Source organism: Coenobita brevimanus, chromosome 39, assembly GCF_032717465.1.
Source record: "Coenobita brevimanus isolate Jiangsu-jjx chromosome 39, ASM3271746v2, whole genome shotgun sequence".
Lineage (NCBI taxonomy): Eukaryota > Metazoa > Arthropoda > Malacostraca > Decapoda > Coenobitidae > Coenobita > Coenobita brevimanus.
Genome location: NC_136992.1, coordinates 26,407,334 through 26,419,858, shown reverse-complemented (window position 1 = coordinate 26,419,858; position 12,525 = coordinate 26,407,334). Strand labels below are relative to the sequence as shown.

Here is a 12,525-nt window from a genome sequence, read left to right as displayed (position 1 = left end):
TCACTGAGTACTACACGGACTGGATTGTTACAGCAGACGTTGATCATTGGTGAGTGGCAATGCTGAACCCTGAGGTTGAGAAGTTCCCTGCCCCAGAGAGCCATGTCCAGTATGCATGCAGTTCCTGGCACCATCAACACCACCACCACCAGCAGCTTATTACACACCATCCATTCAACACACAGGTATACTCTAGGCTTCCATGGACCATATTATATTCTAGGTGATATAGGAGGTGTCGTAGCAGCTCTTCCATATTAATTAATTTTGCTTATTACACCTCAATAATCTCCTGCGTGTTATTTATCACCACCTACTTGTTCCACAGCATTCCTTCAACAGGTCTGGCTTTGCACTGTCAGCATCAAAAGTCTTGTCACTTCCTTTGCTTCCCTGATGGACATAACAAATCAGCACAGTATAACTAGTGAATTCAGGCAAACCATCTCCACCATCTTGTTCATCGTCATCCACTCAACACAAGGATATATTCTGTAGTCAGTTTGCTTTCATATGATGGAACTTTGTCTCACAACTAGAATCCTACATTAAGTCCTGATTGCATAAATTCGATGAGCCATTAATATGACTTTGGAATGAGTCTTCTTGGTTACGTTACAACACCTGGCCATCAGCTGAATTGAAAGTAGTTAGGGATCTTTGTTAGGTAAAAGCAAACTGACTGTAACTTATGACCCTGGGTATGGGAGGCTTCATAGCAGCTCATTCTTAGTAATTTCTTACCAGCATATCTGGTGGCATCGTGGTAGAACTCTCAGGTCAGAACATGCTGTGGCCTGTGCACTATGGTTCAGGTCCCAAAGGTGGCTAGAGATTTTTCTGTCATGTAAATGCTACCAAGGACTTGGGTTGGTCTCCTGTCCTCAAATATTCTGGACTGTGGTAACTTGGTCCTGGGTCCCAATGCTCCACAGGGTACAAAATGGGATTGGCTCTTTTACTATAATTATTTATTTATTTATTTTTTTACTATAATCACCAACTTGATCTGCAGCATCCCCTCATCTTACAGGTCTTGTGTGGGTCAGTAAAAGCTTAGCAGACTTATCCAGTTAAAAAATCTCCCCAAAGCTGAAGAAAACTGCATAAAAATAGTACAATACTTTAGTAGTTGTAGCCCTAGGCTCATGTGACTGTGAACCTTGAACCCAGTGAACTGCAGGTGAAATTATCCATGTGCTGCAATAAACCATCCTCCTCTTGGGAGGATTGGGAGGGAGTTGAGGGCCATTTGAATGGCCAGGCAGAGGAGATGGCCGGCTCTTTTGGTGCCACCATATGGAGTTGTCCCTCTCCAGCATTGCATAAAGATAGCAAGAATAAAATAAAAAATACCATACATCATTGGATTGAAGGCCTTAAGATCTGTACTATATTGACCTCTCATATAAAATCCTTGTAAAAGTTAGGGACCACTTTTACTGTACAACCTGAATTGTGAGAACCAAGTGTCTTAATGCCTAGAATCCAGTGGCATTTCATTTTGCTCCTTCTATTATCTGATGATTTAAGTTAATGTGGGATAGATTATTTGCACTGTAGGGGTCATGTATGGCCTTTGTAATTGCTTTCAGTACCGGGTGGCTCTCCTATGCAGAATAAAATTAAGCAGCAAGCATGAAATGGAGAAATATGTCATCACATGCAAGGGGTTAACCAGGATGACATTGTTTTTAAATTATTGTGAGTGGTACCTGATGATTTTGTCATTTAAAGAAGGGTGTTTCATATTGTAAGGGTATAGTAAGGCATTGCCTAATCTCTCTCAGGAGGTGGTAAGAGTAAAATGAAAGACATTCCAGAGTTCAGTGGATTAACCCCTTCAATCTGATTATGTATTTTTCATTGTATTCATGTTAACTTCAGACCACTAAACTCTGCTAAGGAGAAGCTTTTCAAGCTGGAGAAGTCAAATATCCACTTCATTAATCCCTTCACTAGGAAACATCTCAAAACTGAAAAAATTCCTTGTAGGGAAGAAGATCATAAAATAAAAAGATATCACATATATTCAGCTTGTGTGAACTTTGTTTTCTGTCTGTTTGTCTGTTTATCTGTACAGTATAATGCCAATAACCATAATCCTTAAAGGCAGATATGTGCCACAAATGGCCCAACTGGACCCTACTGTGGCCCACCAAACATTGTGATAATTTCTAGGTGGTAGTTGGGGGTGCTCACCATCCACTCATTTGATGTAATGCTGCTTTGGGTGTCTGCCCTTTCCCCTCATCCTTCCTTCCTCTTCTGTTTTTCTTTCCTTAATTCTTTCCTCTCCCTTCTTCCTGCAGATGACTTTACACTCCCTCCTCTGTCTTTCTTTCCTTCTCTCTTTCCTCTTCCTTCTGCCTATGGGTGGCTACACTGAGTGACAAGCCAAATGGTTTCCTGTACAGAAAACCACTTACTGTGTTGGGTGGTAACTGTCTAGCCAAATTATGGCGCCTGGTGGTTTAGTGGGTACTTAAGGCGATCCAATAGGATTGAGCCTGTGTAGGTTTATATCCAAGGGGTGATTGGGGTTTATTGCTCATGTAATGCCACACAGGGATGAATGAGGCTGGCCACTCTCATCTTAAATGTCAGGACCACTTTGCCTAGCCCCGGGCTTCTACGCTCCTCATGGGGCAACATAGGATTGGTTGATGGATGGATGGACATGAAGTTTTGCCCTTGGCTCAAATAAAATGTGAGCAACAGAATGTTTTTGGTAATGGTGTTCAAGATTTAATATTTTGATCTGACAAATACATTTGGTATGATGTTCACTAAAATTGGCACTGAATCATTGCTCTTATTTATAAATAATTATTATACAGTACCTAAAATGTATAATAATACTGGTAAATACCTCTCACATGATAAGCACCTAAACCTCACTGCATTTACAAGGAAGAGGAATGCCTTGTTTGGCAGCATGTATTTATGTGAACAGGTTTTTCATGTATGAAGCCTGTTACAGTAAGTCCAGTCACTGGACTCACCTCAAAGATGAATATTTAGAACATAATCTTAAGAGTTGGGGCATTAGATGTTCCTTCAAGAATTGACTGGCTTGTCAGAGGTATCCAATTGCAAGTGTCTCATTAAAAAAAAAAAATCTTAGGTAGAGTACAGGTCTACCTTACTTATATGATCTCAGCATTTCAGCAACCTTTTTTCAATGTGTGATTGCCTTTTTAACTTATACAGTTGCTACATCACCTAATGAAAGCTCAGTTTCTTTTTTATATATTATTACCACCTTTGCCTATGGTGTTGCTACAGTCCCTACATTTTGTATACAATTTATAATCTGATCAGTTTTCCAGGAAGGTAACCCGATCATATAGTGAACTTGACCTGTACAGCTTTTGTATTTACTCTTGGTATGAATCATTGGTAAACAGTTGTGAATTAATCATGTACCTTTTTGTAACAGTTCATCATGTAACAAGGATATTCATTTCACAATGCAAGGATAGAATTTTGTTTGCAGTGCAAATAAAATTGTTCATTGATACAGCACATATTATTGACAGTCATGTGTTATTATTATTTGTGGACATGTACATTATGTTATAAAAGTTACTTAGATAGATGGCAGTTGAATTATTGTAACATGTACAGTATTTGGTTGGCATTAAAAATTTCTTTAGAATAATCTTAAAAGTGAAGTGATCTGTAGATCATTACCAAAATCATAAGTCTGTCCCACTGACTCAGAAGGGTTACTGCTCATACCTGCCAAATGGGATAGCCACAAATGAATCACTTCCATTTTGCCATGTAATTTGCCATTAAGCTGCACTTTCTCCAACTCATGACCGCCTCATATAGATCACCCTGTTCCTCTGCCTCATCCTTGGTCTCTCCTTCCCGCTTTCCCTCTCCACCTCACTCACATACACATTGATTAATAGAGTGGTTATGAAGGCTATATCTTACTCTTCCAGTTGAAAGCCACCAAAGCTGAGCAAATAGTATCTATCCATCTATCTGTTGTCAGATGCCATAATCCCCTAAGGGATACTGTATTGGAAATAACAAGAATATGATAAAATGTAACTTATGATGAAGCATTTAAGTCTGTTGTAAATTTGTGTGAATTTTATAAGTTTTAACCATGAAGTTAAATTGTCAGCTGTCCTCAGTTTACAGTTGATACCAGTTGTATGGAAAAGTTGTGATATTCTGGAATGTGTCACAAATTCCAAAGATAGCCAGAACTAAAGAAAATAAGGCCTGTAGGTTGAAAGAGTTGAGTAAGGATGATAATGTTGAGTAGAATTACTCATTAATGATGTTGATGATGATTGTGATGATGATGAGATGGCCAATAAGGATGAAAGTGTTGATAATGAAGAAAATGATGAAGAGAATAGTAATTATGATAATGAGGATGAAGATGATGATGATGATAAGAATAATGCTGATGTTGGTGATGAAGATGGTTATAATGATGCTGCTGGTGATGAAGATGACAATAATGAGAAATGCTGCTGCTGGTAAATTTGATGATAATGCTGTTGTTGATGTTGGAAACAGTAAATAGGGATGGTGATGATGACATGAATGATGATAATGAGGATGGTGATATTCCTCAGGTGTCTTTGCTGTTGCCTGGTTGTGCAAGAGTGCCACCTGAGTTTTCCAACGTGCTGACTGATGACACTCAGTTCTACCGCATCACTGCCCTGCCACTCCATCACCTCTGCACCCCCACCTTCATCCAGGCATTTATTGAAACAGGTATAGTCCATCTTCCTTGACCCATTCAATCAGTAGTAGTAGGAGTAGTAGTAATAGTAGTAGTAGGAGTAGTAGTAGTAGTGCAGTGTTAGTAATAGTAATAATAGTACTGTAGCAGTAATGCAGCACACCTGTTATCTGGTCCCTTGATAATTGATAAGTTGCTATTTATCTCACCATTCAAGCCCCTGGAATCCTGTTTCTATCTGATATGCCAAAAACAGTCACCATTTTTTGTAGCATCACATAAATGTATCTGACAAAGTCAGTCTGGATGCTGTCACGTTAAAAATGGGTGCCAAATCCCTGATCACTTGCTTCTGGTCACAATATTCATCCAGCCAGCTCGATCTCTTGTCAGTCCCCTAGCCACACCAACTTCCAAACCTCATTTCCTCGTACACTTATCCAGCCTATCCCTCCACCGTCTCCTTGGCCTGTCTCGCCTCCTCCCTCCTTCATATTTGCTCAGATATACTTTTTTCACCAATCTGTTGTTATCCAGTCTCTCCATATGACCATACCATCTCAGTACACTTGCTTTGATTCTGGTGTCCACAGACTTCCTCACTCCACCCACATCTTTCACGAATCACATTATTTCGTATCCTCTCCACCCCTGTACTCCACATACATTCCTTAGCAGTCCCATCTCCACTGCTTCCACTCTTGACTTCATTTTCATGCCACGCCATAGTCTCACAACTATATATAAGTTGGCACTAACACTCCTTCATGTAAGCCTCGTGCAGCTGCAACACTCAAGCCTCTGTTTCTTATCAGGGCCTTCATTGCACCAGCTACTTTCCTTCCTTGCATCACTCCACTTTCCACTTCTTTTTTGCACATTTTCCTCTCTTTTCTATCACCGTACCCAGGTATTTGAATTCGTCACCAATGCCAGTCCCACTCCATTCACTGTAAGATCACACTGGGAGTCACTTCTCTCTCAGTAACCATCACTTTACTCTTTTCTACGTTTACTCTCAAGGCACAATGCTCACAGACATCAGCAAAATTCTGCACTAGTCTACCAAGTTCTTGTCCAGTATTTGCAAGTAGTACTGCATCATGAGCATACAACAAATTTGAGATACTTCATCCATCACCATTCATTACCAACGCCATCCCCCTCTCCATTACTCATGTTTTTACTTCTCTCATCATCCCATCCATATACTGTATTGTGTGTGTGTGTGTATATATATATATATATATATATATATACAGCTACTGCAAATTGACTTAGGACCTCCCCCCCACAAGGTACTAATAAACACAGAGATCATAGTATATCGCAATATTTATTCATGAAATGCCATTCATTAATATGGAATCATGTTTCCCTTGTTTTTCAGGACCAGTTGGATGTGTTTTGGCATGGAATCACTTAGATCTCTAAAGTAATCTAAGGACATTTCTTTGCACCAAACATTTGTCAGTTCAGTCTTGAGGTTGTCCAGATTGGGTGTCTTCTTCTCAGCCATGATTTTCTTCATCTTTGCCCAGCAGTTTTCTATCGGATTTAGATCCGGACTGTTGCCAGGCCAGTCAAGGACCTCAGTCCGATTATCCTGAAGCCATTTTGTCACCTTTCTTGACTTGTGACATGGAGCTGAACCATGCATGAAAAAATCACACCCATGAATGTACTGGCCACCATTCATCATCAAGTTCTTAGGAAGAAAGTAGAGGCCTCCCCTTCCTATTTCACCTGAGAAACACCCCCATACCATAACTGATTGTTGGTGCTTAACAGTTGGCACCGTGTAAGCAGGGTCATATCGACTTCGGGGGGCAGGGCGACGAACCTTGGCAGAACACACCTGGAACACTTGAAATGTGCTTTCATCGGGAAACATAACTTTTCTCCACTCATCCGATGTCCAGTGTGCATACTTCTTGGCAAACTGAATGTGCAGTTATTTCATGCGGTCAGTAAGAAGCGGTTTCTTAGCTGCGGTGCAGCTTGGCAAACCCAGCTCCTTCTGCAAGCGGTGTTGGATAGTTCGAGTTGAAACGTCTTGTAACAGCTGGGGATGCATTCTCTTCAATTCTGCTGCTGTCAGTCGAGGATTCTTGATTACTTCCCTCTTCAGAAGCGTATCTGTACCTCTGGAAGTCATCCTCTTCTTTCCACTGCCATGCTTGTGATTTGGTATGACATCAGGTGGCAGGCTGCGCACTGCAGCAAGAATCTCCATGACGGTCAACTTTGTGCGTCCAGTATGTTCACAAATTGTGTTGATATTATCCTGCCTCCATGCAATGATACGGACCCTTTCTTACTTTGAGCTGTACTTTCCAGCCATGACAACTCGACTCTAGGAAAATAACAGGGCAAACAGTAATGCACACGAAAAAAGAGGGAGGTGCAAGCTTGGAGCAGCAGGAACATATACCCCCACTCTTGCTCCTGGGCAAGCACTGACGTGCTGAGTGTTTCACCACCTCCCACCAACACCAGAGGAGTTGCCAAATTACTTCTTGCCCAAAAAATTCACTTGGTAGAGGTGGAAACACAAAGCATAGACAGACAACTCTCCCATAGCAATTCTGTGTGTAGGTCCTAAGTCAGTTTGTGGTGGATGTATAGGGTGGTCGTAATTTTCGATCTTGCGAATTTTTAGGACGATACCCCCTGAAATCCTTCCATATAACACGAAAACATTTCATACAAAATATTTTTCAAAAATATTTATATTTAGAGGTCGCTTTTCTGCCTTTTATGTTATTACGTATCGCCACATTCAGCTTGTCCCAAATACAGTAGAAGTCCGAATTTTCGGCATCTATGGGACCAGGCAAGTGCCGAAATATCAAAATTTCCGAATTATCGAAAACCCTACCCACTCAGTACCTTATATGTTTCGGTGAACACTATCATCATTACTCATATCATTACAAATGTGTTTGGAGAGAGTACTGTATACTGTTTGATACTGTACAATACTGTAATGAATACAGTACTATACATGAATATGAAAAATAAAGAAATTAGTGAACATACTGTATATAAATGTAATGGTACAGTAGGCCTACAAGTTCACATGCACTTACCTAAACTTATAGTAGGTTCCTTATTTACATATGTACAATAGAAGGGGTTGACTGGAGTCTGCTACTGCTGGAAGAAGTCCACATCTTATGTGTACGCTTCTTGCTAACACCAGTTAACTTTCCACACGTGGAGGCCATTTTCAAAGCACGCAGATGTTTATACTGTTCACAACACACGGCTGGTCCACTCAGGTGTTACAAAGCTCCTGTCTGATGTTACGGTGCTTACAGCACACTCGAATAGTAATTTCAGAGGTATTTCGGTACGAAGTTCACAAAGCACACAGAAGAATCAAGAGAAGTCGGCAGCAGCACGGCAACAACTTGGAAGAATGGCGGAAGAATGGCGAAACAGATTCTCTTTCCCATGCTAGACTCACTACATGTTTGTCCTCTCTTTATGCTATAGGAGAAAGAGATAGCCTCTGAGCTTCATGGCAGTGGTAGACTCGTTCCATCACTTTCACTATCTCACTCACTAAGGAGGGTAAAGGCGGGTAGCTAGCTGGCGAGCCTCATGGAGAATTTCAAGACTGACGAAAAAAATCGGAGAATCTGCCGAACGATCGGAGATTTTCGTAAATGGGACTATTTCTCAAAACTGCCGAAATGTCAGATTTGCCGGGGAATTGGATGCCGAAATATTGGACTTTTACTGTAGTTGTCACAGAAATGTCTTTCACACAGTTTCGGGGTCTTGAAACTACTCAGTTCTGCATTGTACAAAGATTTAAATTCATAGCACCTAGGCAGCTCACAGCTGCCTACTGTGGACCGGGTGTGGCAGGTAGATAATTTTCGTTAGACCTCATGACTTGGTTATGCTGCTGGTATTCGTGGTGACGATAATTTACTAGATTTCAATGACAATTTGGTATATAACAGTGTTTCACTTACTTGTTAAGTGTATAGAGATATTACTGTTGTGTACGGATAGCATACAGAGACAATCTAATTGCACCCTTTAATTGTATGCTTTCTACTTTTACAGGCAATCTTACATAATTACTGTTAACTGGTTGAACTGTGTTGATTCTGGACGAATATGGCTTCGACGAGTGGAAGCACTGATGCTAAAGCAAGGAACATGTCTAGGACTCAGTCTGATGTCTACTTGCTCAACAAGTTGGAAGATGATATCAAAGGATCCAAATTGCCTTCAAACCGCCAAGCCCTAGGTTATCTTTTGCACCTCCACCTGATGCAGAACAAGACCATTAAAACAGCAGTAACAGCTACAATTGGAAAAGTAGAACAGTTCTGGGAGCGTGCCCGTATTCCAGTTCGACAAACATCTGTCTATCTATCTATATACCTAGGCTGCTTCCCCCAAGGAAAGGGAGGTAGCCGAGACAGGACGACTCACTCTCCATTTACTCATCCATTCAAACACATTCATTCGCATCTTAGCTCCAAAGGGGAGAACGGACAGATCCTCACCGCATCACACCGCACAAGGGTCAACTGCGCAATGCAATCAGTGACATCCGCAGCAGGGCCCGACAGCAGAACTGGTTTACCCCTGCCACATCATAACAGACCCATCCCCTTACCCGCACCTGACCTGACTAGCTGATCAGACCAAATACGGGAGAATATTCCCTCAGGGCTGCGTCATCACTTATTCATTCACAATTTCTCTCCATTTATTTCTGTCACGCACAGCCACTCTTCCTTGCTCAACAGACATCCCTCTCGCATCCAGCGCTCTCTTCACACTGTCCATCCATCCTATTCGTGGTCTTCCTCTCAGCCTTACACCTCTCACATCAGATCTAGTTATCTTTTTCACCAATCGCTCATTATCCATTCTCTCCATATGCCCAAACCATTGCAACACCCTCTGCTCTACTCTACAAACATGGAATTCCAAGAAAAAATTGGAGAAGATTTTGCTTCAATGGCAATCTCTTAAGAAGAACAAGGGCAGGACAACACCAGCACAAGTCCAGGGTGAGCAGTCATTTAAAGATACTTTGGATGACCCTTTCGATATTGCATGTGCTGACGCCCTGAAACTGATCACAATAGAAAAGGACAAGCAGTTTCTCATCAGTCAGCGTATGAAAGGTCGGCCAGGGGCAATGGCAGGAATTGACAAGACCCTAAGTATCAAAGAAGCAAATAAGCGCCACCGTGAGTATGTGGAGCTCAAACGAAGAGAAAAGGCCGCCACTGCATTTGCACAGGCTCAAGAAATCACAGAACTGGAGAGCAGCAGCAGCAGTACTTTGTCATCTGGGGATGAGTCCAGTGGTAACTGCATGACTCCTGTAAATGAAGAATTAAAGGTAAGTCTTCCTTCACCACCCAAACATAGTCGGAAAGTTGTGCTGAGTCAAAATTTGTCGGCCACTCTGGATCGATATCAACTGTCTGATCGTGCTGCTCTGATGATTCTCGGAGAAACAGCAAAAGCATTGGGTCATGATCTCAGTTCATTAATTCTGAACTGCAGCAACATCAGGCGACAGCGACAGAAATGGCGCAAAGAGACAGCGATGAGCATAATGAATGAGTTCACTCCAGATGAAGTAATCGTCGAACACTGAGATGGAAAGCTTCTTCCAGACCTTGCCAACAACGAAAAGGTGGACCGACCTCCGATCATCATCTCATCAAGTGGTAATTCTCAGCTATTAGAAGTTCCAAAATTAGAATCAGGGACTGGTGTGCAGCAAGCACAAGCTATGGTCAGAGCACTGAAGCTGTGGGGAGTTGCAGAAAGGGTCCAAGGCATCTGCTTCGACACGACAAGCTCAAACACGGGTCCCTACATAGGAGCATGCATTATGGTGGAACAGCTACTGGACAGGGAACTCTTGAATCTCGCCTGCCGGCATCACATCTTAGAACTACTTGCAGGAACTGCTTTCAAGGCAGCCATGCATGTTGCACCGGCACCAGAAGTACTGCTCTTCAACCAATTTCAAACTTTTTGGAGTTCAATTGACCAGGAACACTTCCAAGACGCACCATCTGATGAAGTGGTTGCAGCTCAACTTGAAGATATCAGGGAGGAGGTCCTGACCTTTGTTTTCACTACACTTATGCACAAGCAGCCCCGAGATGATTACCGTGAGCTGCTCGAGCTGACTGCCATCTTCCTCGGTTCATCACCACCACAAGGTACTCGTTTTCATAAGCCCAGCGCGATGCATCAAGCACAATGGATGTCAAAGGTAATCTACACATTCAAAGTGTGAATGTTTCGTTCACAGTTTACCTTGACCATCAGTGAAGAGCGTGGTCTCGGTGACCTGTGTATGTTTTACACATGCTTCTATGTCAAGGCCTGGATAACAGCACCACTCGCAGTGAGCACCCCACAAAATGACCTGCATCTGCTGCAGGCCCTAGTCGACTATGCCACCATCAACAATGAGATTTCCAGAGTAACAGCTCTGAAAATTGCCTCTCATCTGTGGTACTTGAATGAAGAGCTGGTGGGTCTTGCACTGTTTGATGATAACATCAGTCAAGAAGTCAAGAAACAGATGGTGCAAGCTATGAATTTCAATGATAATATGGAGGATCCTCCCAAGCGAGTGACCATTGCGATTGGTGACCTTTGAGGAAAGACTGTTGCTGATTTTGCCACGAAGCAGACAAAGAACCTCTTCAAAAGACTGAATATCGATGATGACTTTTTGAAGTTACCTGTTGACCAGTGGTATGAAGATCGTACATACAGAAAGGCGCTGGCATGTTTGCAAAAACTCGCCGTAACCAATTATCATGCTGAACGAGCAGTTGCACTTATCAAGGCAGTCCCCGGTCATCTAACGAAGCATGAAGACCAGCTGCAATACATCCTACAAGTTGTGGTCAACCACAGACATAGGGTTCCTCATGGAGCAATGAATGGTCAATTATTTGGTTGACGACATAGTGGTCATTTAATAATACAGAAGGGACTGTATTGAGTGTCGTTTACTGGTATTACAATAAAGTGTTCATCAAAAATCTATAACTTGCTTTGAAGCAATTCAGATTAGTTAATAAATATATCTACCTTTTTCCAAAATTAACCGTTTGTGACCTTCTATGAGCTGATATCTTATCTGAAAAATTCATAAATGTCAGAAAATTTCAGATACAAAATCCTCTGAATATACACGGTTTGACTCTTATACAGTGATATTCAAGGGCAATGAGCAACATGTAAAAATTATTTGTTGTCAAAAATATTTCACATACAGTATTTTTAACCTATTTAGAATGTTTTGAATGGGTATGGCATTTGAATTTTCGAAATCAAATTTTGGCCCTACTGTATAAGGACCACCATGTACATCTATATCTATCTATCTATCTATCTATATGTATAGATAGATAGATAGATAGGTATGCAATATATATATATATATATATATATATATATATATATATATGTCTTGTATGTACTGAATATTGGAATGTAGGATGGTGTGTGAATGATTATTTTGCTTCTCTTACTGTTTCATCTTTCTCCTGCTATTGTACTTTTTGTTTCTTAGTTTCAGGATCATTCTCACCCCTTATTAAAGATGGGAATTCATTCAGTCACCTGTTAACCTGCCCCGTCCCGGAGACGTGAATTCACGTCCTCACATGATGTGCACTCATATCCCGGAGACGTAAATTAACGCGGCAACATTGCAAGGTCCCTAATTTGCACAATTTTCAATTTTCGCTAGTGATTTTTGGCATGTATACACAGGACACCTTCCT

General features: G+C 41.5%; 1 protein-coding gene across 1 annotated transcript in view; it reads left to right on the top strand.

The window, feature by feature from the left end:
- LOC145396758 (ribonuclease P protein subunit p40-like) overlaps positions 1-12,525 on the top strand; it is a 61,187-nt gene that overhangs the window by 10,457 nt on the left and 38,205 nt on the right. Inside the window, exons 2-3 of the mRNA XM_080270043.1 lie at positions 34-185; positions 4,608-4,752. Of these exons, the coding sequence (XP_080126169.1) occupies positions 60-185; positions 4,608-4,752 (271 nt within the window). The 5' untranslated portion in view covers positions 34-59. The remainder of the gene's footprint in view (positions 1-33; positions 186-4,607; positions 4,753-12,525) is intronic.